At 36.4% G+C, this 17,496-nt stretch overlaps 1 protein-coding gene across 8 annotated transcripts in view; it reads left to right on the forward strand.

The window, feature by feature from the left end:
• Nucleotides 1–17,496, forward strand: part of LOC311440453 (uncharacterized protein) — a 509,298-nt gene that overhangs the window by 126,819 nt on the left and 364,983 nt on the right. For all 8 annotated transcript variants that reach the window (XR_014695414.1, XR_014695415.1, XR_014695416.1 and 5 more), the window contains one exon: nucleotides 1,030–1,134. Coding sequence is in view for 1 of the 8 variants with exons in the window: in XM_084527411.1 (XP_084383537.1) it covers nucleotides 1,030–1,134 (105 nt within the window). In the remaining 7 variants the exon portion in view is untranslated. The remainder of the gene's footprint in view (nucleotides 1–1,029; nucleotides 1,135–17,496) is intronic.

The following is a 17,496-nucleotide window of genomic DNA, read 5'->3' on the forward strand; positions in this document are numbered from 1 at the left end:
ATGACTTTTTCAGAGTTGTTAATCTCTCTGATCTAAATAAGAACCTTATTTAAACATGGCTATAAAGTGCGTTTTTAACATAATGTATCATAGAGGGTAAATCTTTCCTATTATTAACTTGAAACACCAAAATTGCTCCTTCTGTGCCATTCTAATCTGTCATATCAAAATGACTGCTGCTTGCTTATACCAGTTTCTGCATGTGGTAAAAATGTGCACAAACTTATAGACTGTGGGCTTGTTATTTTTTTGGGGGAAAAAAACCAACAAAACAAGAATAATCAATATGTTAAAAAAAATCAGCATGTCAAGAAAACAAGCTGTATTGAAACAGGAGGAGCCCAATATTTGCAGTAGATTTGTTCGATGTTGTGCCAGTACCCAAGGGCTGATACTGGGTGTTAAAGTCCTGTTGTATAAACTTGCATTGTCTCCATGTTATGGAGATGCAGTTATTAGACAAAACACATCATAATTAATAATTCCTTATATATAAAAAAGACATTGTTGCAACCCTGATTTACACTTAGTCTTTACTTTTACATATAGGCCTTGTTGTTAACATTGAACACATTTTCAGTGTCTAAAGGTACAGGCCACATAAGGCCTATCAAGAATAATTCGTATTTTACTTCTATTTTTTGTATTCCATTTTTTCTTGAGGAATGATTGTTTTACAGAATTCAATAGGGAGTAAACTTCATGAACACTTTGCTGGCTGCTTATTTACCTCATCTGAGGGCACAGCTCATAAAGAATATTGAAAGGTCACGTAAGCATAACATTCTGCTTGGATTAAAATTATTTTATCTGCATCATATAGTATAATGTGAGCATATCAGTGCTTCCCTTCTTACTACTGATTTTCCCCTTCTCCTTTATCTGTCCTCAAGTGTGTTTTTGTCTGGATTAGGCCAAATTGTTTTGTTCTTTACATAGATAAAACGTGGGGGAATAATCCAATTCAGTCATTGGAATTTTACTGAATTTTTAGTGGTGTAATTCCCATCAAAATTTGGTTCCTTGCAGATATTGTACTTGGTGGTGCTTTGAATCCAGAGGGAAAAATTGACTCACACACCACATTGGCTCTATTGGCATTTTCTCCCCAGATGGCAGTGGATTGTTTTTCAGGTAAGAAATGACAATTTTATTTGGGCCACAAACTGCTCTGCAAAATCTTTTTCTATATGGTGCATCTTTCTTTCTATACATATAAAAGGAATGCTTTTAAAGTATGCACACATTATGTAAAGGAAGAGGAAACAGATTAACTGTGAACCATTTTAAAAATATATATATTAAGTAAGCAGTGCAAAGAGAGACAAAGGATAGATACAGTAGAGTTGTCTGATTTAAATGATTATTATAGTGGCTTATTGATCTTTTTACTCAACAGACTAGCTTTTGTATCTCTTGTTAGCCATGTATTCATCATGCAAATGATCAAATGGAATTTCACTTCCTGTTGCTCAAGGGGAAAAGAAAAGAGGTTTAAACATTGAGTAGGAGGAAGGGAGGGGAAAGAAACGTAACTAAAAGGGAGATTACTTTAGAAGTAAGGAGCTCTGTTTTAGTTGGAAACTGAAATAGTGCAGCTGTTACATCTTTAGAAATGCTAATGGTCATTAGAAAATGTTCTATGCATTGTCAAGTATGAAAAGTGAGGAGGGAAGGGAAAGAGGTTTGAAGAACAAGGCCTCTTTAGAGACAAATGCAATATTTACAGTAGCTTTGTCAAGGAATTTCTACATTTGATCTTGCATCTTTTTGACATATAAGTAATCGTTACTAAGCATCCACCAGACTATTTATTTAATTGAACTTATCTAGGTAGAGGTTTTTTGCAGTTTGGTGCATGATATTTTTTTTATGCTAGAAGCTTACTCAAAATCCAAATGTGAAATAAAATGTGAAATGTGGAAGTTAATCTTAAGTCTTTGTAGCTCTTATCAAGAAAAGTCGGTGAATTTTTAATGGATTTTTTTTTTAGGGTCTGTCTCTTTTTAAGATCTGCATAAGATAAATGGAATAAAAGTAATACATAGATTCCCTCTTTGTTTTTAATTTTATGAACAGGTCTGGGTATGGTGGAGGTGTTCCCATATGCTGCTTTTCTTGCTAAAATACTGTAAAAAACCTTGCCACAAAGCATAACAACAAATAGTGATCTGACATGCCATAGTTGTTAATGCACAGTATGGGGTAAATTTTGGAGCCCAATAGAGATGTTTCATACTTTTATTGCTGAAGCTATAGCTCTGTGAAAATGGTAGAGGCTTCAGGTAAGAAGGGCTTTTGTGAGATTTCCTACGGGAAGGCAGTAAGTATACACTGCTGCTGTTGTAAGAAGCTCTCAGTGTATCAAGAAGGGAACTTCCTCCAGATCAGAATTTAAACTTCTCTATGCTCCTTTAAAGGGGAACGATAAGGAATACTCTCCTTATTCCCTGCAAATACTGTTTACTTTTATAAATTGTATCAAAGGGGATCAGTATAAAAAATATGTATTTTTAACCAAATTTTGGAGCATATTAGCAGAGCTGGTTGTGCTTAGAATTCAACCCTGGAAGTTACCCAGCATCAAGAGCTCCAGTGCTGGAGCTGGCATTTTTGTTTTATGCTACTGGATCTATCAAAACTTCAATTGGTGGACTTCAATTCCAGAATAACAAAACCCTGGTCTTGCAGCTGGATTTTAGGTAACACTTAGCTGTGCTCCTGAGGAGCTCAGCTGATTCTCAGGGCAATCTGTTGAAGATTGCAGGAAGGTTGACATTATTAACTGCAACTTTGGATGGTCTGACTTAAAACTTAATGTTTTAAAGTTTTATTTACAGCGTGATTTCTTAGTCTGTATTTCACCGCAGTATTCTAAACGAATAATGTTTGATGTTTCACAGTACTTTAAATTAATAGATAAGCATTTACAACGTTAACGCTGTCTTAATGAAGATTTTTGCTTGGGATTACAAACAGCTGCTGGAAATACGGTTCATCTATCATTTATAATCTTTTATTAAATTTGCACCTGGCAATGCAGCTATAGTTAAAAGTCTGTTAATTATGAGACCTGTGTTTGGGAGGCCTTCAAGTCTCATTTCAAATCTTATCAGGCTAGAACTTTATATACTGTCTTTTCACTAGGATGGACTTTTTTCTCCTTGACTGGGTCAACATTCAACTTCTTCACTTCTCAATAAATAGGTAATTACTCAAGAATTACCTGAAGATGCCAAATAAGAAAAGGATGGTTGTTTTATTTATTTTTTCCCTTTTCTCCTCTTTCTGAACCTCCTTTTGACTGAAGTGGAAAAACAAATTAACAGAACAGAGATGAAAAATAGTTCATAATAAATGATTTAGCATGTATAACTTTTTTTTTTTTTTTCATTTGTGAATTGTCTGTGAGCTGCTTTTGATTCTCTCAAATGAATTTACTATTCAAAATTATTCACCAAATACTTTATCTGAATAATTTTTGGTCTGGAGATTGTTGGCAAGCAGATTGTTGCATGTATTTGAATTTCTAATTTCAAATATCACTCTGTATATGTTGATTAGATGTAGTAACGTTTATGTTCCCTATTTGGAAAAGAAGGTACTAGAACTCTTAAAATGATCTTTCCCAGCTGAATCCTTCTGTTTGCGAGTTCAGAGTTGTCAGCAGGTAAATACCCTCTGAGCAGTTTGCCTGGTGGCTGCTTCTTGCATTTAAACTCACTTGACAAAATCTAAGGCTCTCTCAGAAGTAGTTCTCACCACAAAGCCCCACCAATTCACAATATGTATATACATGCAAAAATGTGTGGATTTTTTAAAAAAAGTATTAACTTGGCTAGACCTTATTTTAATAATACTTTCCATTTTTAATGTCCAGTAGAGGGTATGGATTGCCTTTCTCAGGGAGCTGCCATTGTAAGGAAAGATCAGGCTGGAGGCTGGTAAGAGGACTGGAACAGCACACAAGAACTGGAGGAATAAGACTAGAAAGGGAAAGAAGAATATTTCATAGTAAGAGAATAAATAAATCTGTCAATTTTGGGGCCACATTAAACTGTCCAGTATTGTATTATTTGAAGCTGACAAAACTAATGAAAAGTATAGGAAGGATGGATGAGCAGAAAGAAGGCTGATTCAGTGTACTGTTTTTATGTAGCAGTTTCATACAAACTATCTCTAACCAGCTTACCAATAATGAGATATTGCTAGATGGAACTCAATACGATAGCTTTTACATTTGTCACACAGTAAGACAAGGCAATATCTTGAAGAAAGAGAGATGGTGACAATGATGAGGTGTGTAAGAGAAACAGTGCAAATTCTTTTATAGGGAGAGAAGCAGAAAAACATGGAAGAATGGCTAGGGATGAGAGAGGATAACATACAGTGGAACTGGACCTGACCTGCTGGATCATCTAGACTGACATCTGAAATGTACTACAGGAGCACTTGCTATCTTAGGGAAGGCATTGGCTGACCTTCAATAGGAGTTAATCATCCAGCTTTTGCTTAATTTTGTACTCTGAAAGTTCTCTTAATGCTATTTTTTCATAACGTTTCATTGGCTCTTTGATATCATGATTACATTGCCTGTCTGTGTTGGCAATGTATTCTGTACTCAATGATTGGATTAAATACAACCAAATTCTAAAGAGAAAGTTCTAGTTTTGGTTCAAAAATGAGTAGTGATTTCTTAAGGGGGATGTCAGTTTCTAACTAGAGGAGTTAATCGCATCCCTATGAAAGAATAACCACTAATTATTAAATGTCACAGTAATCTGGTAGTAAAGAGGTGTAAGTAGGTGTAAAGGCCAGGTGGATTCCTGAAATAATTCCACAAGAAGAATTTTCATTGAAACCATGTTTTCACAGAACGTAGAATATCCGTAGCTTGAAGGGACCCACAGGGATCAGGGACTCCAACTCTTTTGTTTTGCTTTAATAAGTAACATCACAGTGAGTGTGTTTGTTGTCACTTTTCTGGATTGGAAAGAATCTGTCGCCTTTTGGACGTTGCTGATAGTGTGCCGCAGCAATTTTGTAGAATATACTACTGTGTGAAGAAAAGTGTTGAGTTACATTTAATTACTTTCAGAAGTATGATTAATAAAGGGAGTCATTTTGGCAATGTTCACATCAGAGTAAACAGGAAGCCTTAAAGAGAATTACGAACGGGGAACCATAAGGGGAATTTTGGAGATGGAAGGAACGTTGAAGGTTTTGGGATGATAATCAAGATTTTTAATCTCATTAATAAGGTGAAGACTGTCTGTGGCCTGGTTTTATGTACACATGCAACTCCACTGAAGTCAAAAGGAACTGTGCTGACACAAATCAGCAGAATTTAGGTTGATCTCATAGTAATGTGGGCAGCACAGTCCATGATCCCACTAGTATCTCCTAGTGAAGATTCCCAGTGCCATATTGGAGCTTACACTTCTTCAGTCTTTTCCCAGGTGAACTTACTGTCCCTCTAGAGACATTTTCACAATTTTCATGCATTTTTTAAAGGTGCACTTTCGTGATAACTCTCTTTTCTTCTGTTCCTTATGTTCTTGAAGCTTTTGAGATCATTCTGAGCACTCCTGTGACTCTCTTCAGGTATCTCTAGTTAAATTCTGCTTGCTGAATATTTTGGATGTGTATTTGCTGTTTGGATGAATTGCTGATGGTGTACCGAATGGCGGCATTCAGAGGTATTTGACCAAGAATGATTGACAGTGTCTGTAACTACTTATTATGTCAAGGCTTCAGCACACCGATTGATGGGAAATGATGTATAATAAATTAGAATGATCACACATCATTTCCCATCGATTGAAATGCCAAATCCTTTGATGGAGTAATGAGTTATGGCCAATACCACTCACTGTCTTAGTGGGAGATTGATTGCATATCCCTTCATCAATGTGATCAAACAACTAAGGAATCCAAAGTACATATGTAGCACGCAAGTTCTACTGCATTTTCAGTATGAAATGAGAGTAATAGTATAAAATCAGTGTTGCTTCTCTGGAATTATCAATGCTACCCAGATACATGGGTATGAAACATGAAAATGTGATCAATTTCATTTAATGCACATACTTTAGAGAAACGTAAGCTGATTCCCTCTAAGTTTCATGTACCACCACCAGAACAGTAGAGATGAGATAGGACTTACCAAAATTGATTATGCAACAGTTAATAATTAAGAAAATTCTAATTAATGAAAGCTCTGTTCTTGCTTTAATATTTTCCTGAATTGCTTGTTTTTACAGCAATTAAGCATCATTTTGCTCTGACACAGGAAAGAGTACATAGAGCTACATCTCCAGGAAAATACAAGGCCTCCAAATTAGTAAAATGAAAGATGCTTTCTAGCAGTCACTTAAATATTGAGTAAATTCCTTGCTTTATAATTTCATTCTTGTCTTCCCTTTGTGATGCATCTTCCCTTTCCTTCAGCTCACGTTGAGCACAGAGGCAGTTTTTTATTCACCATTCTTTTCAAGTGTTGGAAAGTGGATGTAGTCTTTCTGTGGTGAAGACTTCTGAAGTATAAATTAAATAAGTTCTGTCAGGTAAATTCCCTTAGGGAAGGAATTGCAATAATTTTTGTACTTTAATGTTGTTTTATAGGTGCATACAAGCTGCTTTTTGATGCATGACTGTTCCATGTTGTCTGTGAGAATATTTGATGATGGGGAAATGTGGACATATTGTGTACTTAAGTGTGTTTGAAGTCTTTTGTAATATATTAGAATGTGTATTTCTAGATTACAGTTTCACAATAGGGCAACAGAGCAATGACTGTTTGAGATCAATAGATGGAAGCTAGCTTTAAACCAGATACTGTTGCTGTCTTGCCATGGCAGCATAAGGCTTAGTGTGGGCCAATTAACCCTACCTGTCATGGAGATTCTGCAGCAGGCAGTCACTTGTGCTAGGGCAAGACAGCTACCAAGATTGGAGCTGGCTAATTTAAGCTCTTATGAGTGTCTACACAGCACTGCAATCACTCCCCTTACAGACTGTGTAACCTCTGCAATGTGAAAGCAGTATGGTCATACCACAATACTGAGGCTGCAGGCAAGTATTTGCAAATTAGGAAATGTCGAGATGTAGGTTGCTTGCAATACTTTTTTTTTTTTTTCCTCGCTCTGCATATGCACTGTGTCAGAGCCTTTAAGTAGATGGTCACCTGCTATGTTTTTCTACTGACTCCTATTGCATTCAATGCATTGCATAGGTAGCATTCAGAGACAGGAGAAACTTTTTAGGTTTCTTAATGGAAAAGAAAAGCATGATTTTACGAATACATGCACTGCAAACACAACTGCCTAGAGTCTTGAGGAGAATCCGAAACCTGAATTCTTGTTTTTGAAATGTGATGAATTTTAGCACTAAATAAGTACACAATAGGAAAAGCATGTTTTCTTGGCAGGATTTGCTTGAACTGTGAACTAGGTCAGATGGGTACTGGGAAGTGGTCCAAGGCATCTCTCTCTCTCTTCTCCATCCATCCACCCACCCACCCACCCAGAAAGACTGGCTGTCATTGGGGTTTCCAGTACATTATAAGCAGTTGTTCAGTTCCTTTGTCTGAAAAGACCCAGCCATAGATAATAATATTACTCTTCACATACTGTTTTGGCAGTTGCTGCAATTGCTGACTGCTCGACAGAGAGAGGATTTTTTTTTTCCCAAAAGTTTATATCTGTAAAACCTAGGCAGAATGCACTATGATAAAGAAGGAACCCACATTTGTGGGTTAAGAACTTTCTTTCTGTCGCAGTTCTAAAGCTTCCATTAACAGTGACATTATTCGAGTTTATTATGGATACCTACAGAAAACCTTGATGTAAAGGTTTCTGGCAGGTACTGCTGGTGAGAACAGGACAAACAAAAAAGTAGTAAGTATGTAGTAATTAAAGAACTGAAAGTTTGAGAACTGATCTTATGTTTGTATAGTATATGTACAGGCACACAAATAACAGTTTTTGAAACACAGCTCTGTATTAAGATTCAAACCCAATATTACACTTATTGCCACTTGCCTTTCAGGCATTTACTCTGTTAGAAGCCTTTCTCCTGCATTACTTATTAGCACAACAGCAGAACAGCAGTACTATGTACACTGTGCATAGCCTACTCTTGGAAAATACATGCAAAATTCCAAATTAAAAAAAATATTTTTATCTATAAGGAAAAGCTAAATATATCAAAATTGGTAGAGTTGCCATGCTATGTTTTTTTTTTTTTTTTTTTTTTTTTTTATATACCATTGTAAGTTACAGCAGAATTTGACCTCAAATGTTTAACTTGCTTCCCATGAAAATCAATGTGGTTGGCGCTTCCAAGTTCTCATTTAAATGTACATTGAGACATTGAAGTACTTTTTATAAAAGTGAATTTTTGACCAAGTACAGTAAATTGTAACAGCTTCTGACCCTGTTACAATAAATACATAATTTATCACAAGTACTCTACTAAATACAATTTTTCTGAAGTATCTTGGAGAGGTAGTTACTTGCTATGCATATGCAATTGCCACATTTAATATTTAAATATCCTGGAAGTTTTACTTTTTGTTCAAAATGGGAAAGACACATCAGCTTTTATAGCTGTATCAAAATCAATGTTAAATAATTACAAATGAAAAAAATCATCTGAAGCTCTCCAACATGTATTTTTATGCATTATCTCAGAAGGTCAAAACTAAGATTGGGAAAACATTCATGAATACAAATTGCCTTGCCATATTCAGGTTCCTGTGAGTTCCTTTAGTTTTTGTGGATGATTGAAAAAACTTCAAAACGATAGGGCTGCAGGAGGACAGCAAATTCCAGGGCACCACACAGCGACATAGGATTCTGGGGAGTAGTCCCATTACCAGGCTTCCCTTTGTGCAAATGCAGTGGAATTCCTGCCAATTCACAGTATCATAAGGATTTAATTAGCACCGAGAAATATGTTAGAAAGCGTTGAACTTTGGGATAGAGAAAAATGTATGAAAATCTCATAAGCAGCTAAACTTAAGGAAAAAGTTGGGATAAATTTAATTGTCATGCTATTACTTAGGTTACCAAAGCAGTCAAAGTTCCTCTGATAAGGAAAACACTCTGTGGTAAGTTAGGCAGGGCAGACTGCTGTGTTCATGAAGCCACAATTCTTTGCTTACATTGCTGCATAATTCTGCCTGGAGAATTACAGGTATTTGAGCAGAAAGAAAATGGAAATATTAATCACACTGTGTACTTTTGGTCTTTTTTATTCCTACTTGTATTCCACCAGTGTGTAAAAGCCCTAGTCATAAATACCCTTCTATGTATTTTATAAACGCGACAAAGGATAGCCCTTGGCCTAAAGAATTTACAATCCCATGCATAAACCAAGACATCCCAGATGGGTGTGGGCTGACGCAATTACCAGAAAATAATGATAATAAAGAAATAATCTTGTTCAATACAGTAGACAGCAACCACAGCTTAACAGCACCTTTGTTATTACACACTGGTGTTCCCATGTAAGTATTAGGAAAACTTTTAGGCAGGGAATGCTTAACTTTTGCAAGTGTTTAAGGTGGTACCAGCTCAGAGGGAGAAAATACGGAAGTGCTTGATTTACAATTGAACAAATATATGATGAAACAGTTTTCCTCCTTTGTCTGATTCTCTGGTTCTTTTTGTGGGAATAAGGAAAAACAAGGTCTTGTGTTCTGCCAGCCACCTATAGACTGCCACTGTCTGTCGTGTTTCCTAGGAAATAGCTTGGGAAAGTGTAGATCATTTACAGATGAAACCTTTCAGTTTTCATTACTCAATAAAATGCACACAGACAAGTTACTCAAATAACAGTACCTTTGAAAGCATTTTTTCAGTGCTGTAATGTTGCTCAAATTAATTCAAGTGATTTTATTAGAGATAAAAATTATTGGAAACCTTGGTTTCTTCTCTGATGCCTCTAAAACTATACCTAAGTGAAACATTTTTACTTTAGATCCAGAAATAAAAACTTCTGGCATTGCTCATCATTAGAGTTTTTCCCCTCAGGCTTTGTCTTTATTAGCAGCTTAAGAGTATATTTAGCACTGTCATATGTGAAATCTCTTCTGTTTGCTAAACTAATATGGGATAAAATGTCTTTTTTTACAGTGTTACTCATTCATTATATAAAAATGAAAGAAACTACTTTAGTGTGTATATAGAACTGCTCTCTATTTTTATGACAAAGGGGAGGTGACAATACACATCCCTTAGGCACCCAAGGGTATTATGTAAGAGTCATTAGCGTAATTGATATCCATATAAAGACTGTTGTATCAAACATGATTAAAATGTGCAATATACTACAGAGGTTCCAGAGTTCCAGCTGCTTTGTTAGAATCCTTTTTCTGATAGATATGTTTTTGCTTCCTTGTAAAAAAAAGTAGAATTACTTCAGAAGAAAATATCATATTTTCCTTCTTTACTAATTTAAGGCGCTCTTTCTGAAAGGCATATATTGTCCTGTATATAATTTTCTTGGGTAGAGTGAGGTGATCATATACTGTAGACCCACTCATGCAATGACAATGTTACCAAAAGAATTCCTTATTTCGCGAAAATCTTTTTACTTGGGATCATTTCCACCAACTGCTAATAGGAAGCACAAAATCCTGTAGTAGAATAAGATGGCCCCTCTCGATGGTGTGCTGCACTTACATCTGCTTACACCTCTGGCACAGCAGAAAGGTGGTTCTGCATTTACTATCCGGAGAAACAAGAAGGTGCACATTTCTAGAAAGGGGGTTTAGCTTTCCATTTGTGTCTTTTTGTGTATTTTTAGGGAAATTTTACAGTACTTTTAATGTCTAGTTTTAAATGTTGTTTCTTTTTCCTCTGAAAACCTTCCCATTTTCAAATGCTGGTCAGGCAGAAGGTGGTCAGCAGTGAAGAGGCAGCCTGCCTAGAGTTCAGTCTGCAGGGGACCGTAGTCACAAGGCAAAAGTTCCTGTGGCAGTAACAGTTTCAAATGGACAACAAAAGAGGAGTTTTCCATGTTCATCTCTGCCCCAAACTTGCTATGACAGCTCCAACCCTGCAGGGTTCTTCAGCTTACACTGTCATAGTGCCTTTTAAGATTCAGCGTTCCTGATACAATGCCACACAAGACACGTTCTTCCCTCTGTGTCCAGCTGAGATTGCAAAGTCGTCATTCTTTTCTGGTTATGAACACCGAATCCCTTGTTACCAACTGAAAACTCAAAGTTTACATGTGCCTCTCTTGTCATGTTTCTTGTCACAACGATCAGAGTTTAGAAATAATTCCACTGATAATTGTCTTTTCTTCCTATTGATAAATGAATAGTTTACAACTCTACCAAACTTTAATATTTTTGCTGGCATTTTCCATGGCAGTCCTAAACACTACATGTTCGATGATTAAGCTTTGACACTTAACTCATTTCCAAGTAAAGGTTATGAGGATACCATTTCTCTGTCTGCCCAAAGAATGTTCATGCTTGTTGAGAAGCTCTTTTTCTGTCATGAGCGTTGAAATTTGGCAGGGTTGCCCTGGTGTTAAAATTTATCCTAAGTATGTTCATATTAACATGTATCAGAATAATTTTTGTTTCTACAGGCTGAGTAGGGCTTTAAATTTTTATTTTATTTTTTTTGCTATTTACATTCCCTGAAGAATCTATCTGCTCTGAAGATGCTATGCTGCAGGCCTGTAGGGATGCTGAACAAGATTGTTCCTACACCTCCAGGTAGAACTGTGATGTTTGGCACAAGAGCTTACTGTTGGGAGAATCCAGCAGAACATGAAGAAACGTAGAAAAAAAAATCAGAAAGGCAATTAGAAATGAGAAATAAGAAGGGAGGAGAAACAAAACAAGCTGTCATGGGGTAAACAATTTGAACTGAAGAGGATAGGTATCAAGAAAGGGAATGCAGGAGTAGTTGAGACATGTCTACGCAACAAAGAATGGGTTGTGTTTGGAAGCAAAAGAGCAGGCAGACTTAATGTGAGAAGCCAGAAGTTGCTCCAGAAACCTGGTCTTGTACTCATGAGTTGTGAATCTCTTCCTGCTTCTACCATCAGCAAGTATTTGGCAAGTTCTCTCTTTCACTCTGGCATCTGAGTGCAAGTTAGTTCAGAGAGGACTATGCCCAGGTGCTGGATTTTGCCGTACTGGGAGAAAAAGCTTTTCCAGGCTGGTGGGGTGAGGTGACCTTGCTGCCTCAACCATCCCCCTGCCCAGTTCAGCTATAGGAGTAGCACTGACAGTATTTGTAGCATTCAGTGTTTAGTTAGTTTGGGGCTGCTAAGGCTGAATTTGCACACGCTGCCCTGGTTCTTTTTCCCAGATGCATCTTTTGACTATTCAAAGTTTCTTAAAATTTGTATTTTCCAAAGAAGCTTTAGGCAGATTTGCCAGGCGCCTGTCACACAATAACAGATATTTCTTGTGTGCAAATGACATTCTCAGAAGCAGGAGTCATTACTCCCCAGAATCATGAGGCTGCCATGAAAGAAATGATGAAAATACAACCAGTAAAAGGGAAAACCTTCCTAAAGGGAACAACAGTATCTGCATGCAGTGACTGTCAGCAAGAACTTTTGGCACTGCCAGGTCTTGTAGCTTGTTATTTTAACTCTGAGTTAAATAATGGGATGTTTCCTATGCCTCTAGTGCAAGCTGGTTATAGCCTATACAGTAAATATATATCTAAATTGTTTTACAGAAGTGTGTAGTGAGTTTTCTGAAGGAGATGACAGTGGTGTAATAGCAACACTTAAAGTACGATCTTTCCTTTTACATGAGTGGAGTTATTGATTATAGAGAACCTGTTTTACAGCCAATGCTGACTTTCCTGTGCAGTAATTGTATATATGCTGCAGTGCTAAGGACGTATGCAATTGCCTGAGAGCAGTATTGCCCTCTACTGTGGTAACCTAATTTCAAGCCTGGTTCTTCTGGGTTGTGTTATGAATAAAGTAATAGAGCAGTGCTGCAGAAGCATGTGTATGGGAGAAGAGTGGAAGCTTTCCTTCTTGTTGTGTATTCTGTATGGAAGCTACTTTACACATCATGTTTCTTTTTAACCCCAGTCCTAGTCAAATTTATGACAACACTTGTAGGGGTGAAACAAGCAATCTGCAGGTCAGGTTCAATGGAGACAGAACTGGGTAAGTGCACTTACTCTCTTGTAAGCTTTTATTGCTAAGTGTTTGTTTTCAAGAGAGGAAAATCCATATTGCCTGGCATCATTGCAAATTCTGGATTTACAGTTTTTTAAGATTATCGAAGAGGAAATTTTTATTGGTTAATGTAATTAACAGTTGATCTTTTAGCAGCATCCTAAATTCAGACAATATTTCTTATCTTTTTTTGGCCTCTTGATTAACACACAGATGTGCATTCTCCAAGGAAGCAATGTTTTTGTTGTTCTTTTAGGCAAGAAGCAGAAACACAGCTTTGCCTGTCCCAGTGCTAATGCAAGCTCCTCTCAGGATCATGATTGTTTGAGATACACATTAGGGTGTGACCGTCCAGGTTGGCAATTTGAAACCTATCCCTATGCTAGGTGACGTGTTTCACATTCAAGGAAACCCTGAGCTTCACGCACACAAAAGTGTACGCCCTTGCTGGACTTAAAAATCAGGGTTTGAGAATAAAACAAACTTGAATTAAATTGGTTTCATTTTGAAAAGTCAAACCCCATAAGACTTTAATACTTGGGTGTATGCTGATGAAATACCATGACTCTAAAGACTATTAATATTCATAGGAAGTCTGAAATAATTCATGACTTTCTGGAGTAATGTTAGATGATGTACGATGGTAAACAGTATCATTTACACTGAACCTTAAAAATTATTGACAAAGACAAGTTCCTAAACACTGACTAAACCTTGTATTTGTTGTTATGATTTCTTGGTTTTATACTTCAAGCAGATTTTCAATTAACTCCACTGTATTCAGAGTAATTATTCATTTATTATAGTCAGTTAAGATATGGTAAAGATTAAAGGAGTAAAACAAATCATTTCAGTGACATAGGCTAGTGATACATTGTTATTATTCTGATTTCTTTGCCTCTTGCATAAGGAAGATTTATAGCATCCATTTTTGAGTGATTCCTTGTTAGCATATATTTTTATAGGTATTTATTTGCTAATATAAAGCGTTTTGATAAAATAAGGAGCAATTTTCCTCTCTCCTTACTCGTTTAGGAAAACAAACATTCCTAGAAAAAAAAAAAGAAAAAAGATTGTAGATTTAAACAGCTTACATATTATACATGCAATAAAATGAACTTGTCTATTAATAATAAAAAAAAAGATAAAATGATGCACTGCTATTCTAAGATAACTACATGTGTTCGATGTTGAGAAATTAATGGCATGAAGCAGATGCCTTCAGTCATCTAGGAAGTGTGGTTTCTCAGTGTACTGCAACAGCATGCCCTGCAGTGTGTCATCTCACTTATAAAGGGGTTTTACATGTTTATAAAAGTGTGTTAAATATTGGTAAAGTTTATTTTATGCATTATGCATAAAAGTTGTCATTAGGATTTAACAAAGCAGCTTGCAGAGAAAGATTAGAAATAAAATCTCTGTATACAAAAACGATTTGGATGGTTTAGCTAGATGGTTCTGACTTAAAAGAATTAACATTTCACTTACTGGTTCCTGAACACTCAGAGAAAGGAGAAAAACAACACTAGCTGAAAAGAGTGAAATATATGTTGTTACAGCAGTGCCTAGTAGGATCACTATTACAGAAATTCTTTTAGTATTTCCATTATAAATCCTCTTTATTCAGTGTAATATTGTGGTAATTTCAAATCACATTTGGCTTTAACTTGGCAAATAATCTGTCAACACGGAATTCAGTTCATTTATATGTACACATGCATTTATTCTTATATGTGCACAGATTATATCATGTTCACATGTTGCTGATATATAGATTTTAAAATAAGCAATGATTGTAAAGCTACTTTTTTTTTTTTTTTTTTTTTTTTGTCGAGTTTTCCTAACCATCAGTTTAAAAGGAGATTACAGATGGGATTTTCAAACGCACTTAGCATTGTCTTAAATGGTTACATCGAAGTTAATGGTAAAATTCCTATGACTTAAATTGAAGCAAAGTCAGGTCAATGCTGAAGATATGTTTAGGGGTCTAACTGTAGGTGTGCAGTGTAAGTGACTGACTTACGGGCATAGTGACATTTTTGTCAGTGGAACTTCAGGAAAATTATTCAGAGCTCTTTTGTGCTTCTGAATGTCCCCTGACCAGATAAAAAGCCTAAAGCAGTAGTCTAGGCACCCATATTAGATGTTTAATCGATTCAGTTGGGGAAAATTGTTTTTCTTTTTAAAAACAAACTTGAAAGGATGCTTTTATGGTGGATCTAAAGAGGAAAGACCCATTAGGAAGTGAAGGATGCCACACATAAACAGCATGGATGAATGTCACGGCTGGAGTTATAGAGCAGTATTACAGGTGGAGGTATCAATAAGCATATCGGAGAAACACACTGGCAGTAATAAAAAGGAGAACTTTCTGCAGCCATACTTTTATTTTTATGATGTAGTATATTCTAAATGTTTCCAGTTGGATAACTTCCCTTTTGCTGTATTTTCCTCACCCACACGCATCTGTACCTGGTTAAGACATTACCTGTCAGGTAACTTTATGAGATAATTTATATAACTTATGCAAGTTAGAGGAGAACTTCTCAAAAGACAAAGCAATACGATGCTGAATTAAATTTGTCTCTGCTGTTTCTGTAAATAGATACAGTGCTGGCTAAATTCATAACACCAGAAGAAGAGAATTGTTGAAGTGGAATGTCCAAAAGTGGTTATGGACTTTTACTCTGGATGAACTAGAATTCTTTACTTACAGTTATTCTCTGGAACAAGTACAGAAGTACAGTTCCTGTGGTTAAAAAACAATCAAACAAAACAAAAACAGAAACAAAAAGACATTTTGAGAAAAAACATAATTATTAGCCAAGGTAATGGAAGAGATCAGTGTTGCAATGTGTGTTCTTGGCCTTTATTCTACAGGGTATCAATTCAATGATGATTCTTTGACTAAGCTTGCGGCTATAGGCTGTTTCTGTGCAGTTTCTGTATTTCTCAGACTCCTGAACTAGCTAATATGGCTAGTAGCTGTGGTCACTACACCAGTTTGACACGGGGCTCTGGCCTCAATGCTAGGATGACAGCCTCACTGGGGTGATTTTGTAACATCTCCCTAGGCAAACTGCTGGTGATGTGCCAAATGCCAGACAGAATAGTGCTGGGCAGCAGTGCCTCTGTGAACATGGATCAGGAGGGCCAGGCCTGCTGTGCTTTGGGATGCTATGTGAAGCCAACAGCAGTCTTTTAATCAAGGCACTTAGGAATGTGCTTTTATGCACACACCCAATTTTATTGATTTTAACAGAATTTAAGTAAATCCTTAAATAGCTGGGTGATCAAAAGTGGAACCTACATATATACTTAAATACTGAAAATAATGCCTGGCTCAAATACAGACACTTCAGTCAGAAATTGGAGGAATTATGGATTACATTTTGGGTGGTAGGCTTTAACAATTCAATTCCTTTCAGCTGGCCAATTCCCAGAGAATGGTAGGTGTTCAGAGTTCATTGCAGTTACAGGTTTGCTTTCAATTAAGGGTTATTCAGTACTGTTGCTATCTGCTACTGTTACTGTATAAAACGTTAATGGCTTTCATCTCACTTGTCTGAAAGACAATCAAAGCTGATTATTTGAAGAGTTGTATAGTATTAGTGTGCTTTTACAGGATGTCTTACTGCTTTTTTTGAGGATTTCCCTGTTACTCAGAACTTTATGTTTAAATAAATTAGCCTATTTTAACCTATTCTTAGACCAGTACTGTTTGGGACATAGGCTGCAAAGGATGACATGTCATTTAGTCTCAGTTTGCAATCTCGCATAATATGCAACACCCCAAAAGGCCAGGTTTTACTTTGTTCTTCCTGAATGGATGATTCCCTTATGTCTTGCAGTATTTTCCCCTTGTGTCCATCTCCTCAATAAATTGCAGGGAAGTAAGAAGTTCCATGTCAATGTTTCCTGCACATATTGCAAATTTAAAACAACCTAGGAACATAATTAATGCAACTTTATTTTTCAGTAGTGTCATAAAATACATTGTATCAGAGCTTAAAATTTCCTGTTGGTTTCCTTTGCAAAGATCAATAACATTTAAATAGGTAAACTTCAAAGCAAACAGTCCAGATAAAATACTTGCTAGCTAAGAGACTATTAAAATACAGTTACCAGAAATCCAGATGGCTTGGCACAGAGAGGGGGACATCATGTCCTTTAGTACACCATTCAGATCTAATCTGAAATGACTACTGACTAGAACTCTTGAGCCTACCTGCTCTGCGGCCTGTAGGAAGTGATGAAATCCAGCATTCAAGTCCAGTTTCCACCACTGTTCAAGCTCAATTTCTCTATTAGCTTCTTATCATT

The sequence above is a fragment of the Aythya ferina genome, assembly GCF_964211825.1.
Source record: "Aythya ferina genome assembly, chromosome: 8".
Taxonomy (NCBI): domain Eukaryota; kingdom Metazoa; phylum Chordata; class Aves; order Anseriformes; family Anatidae; genus Aythya; species Aythya ferina.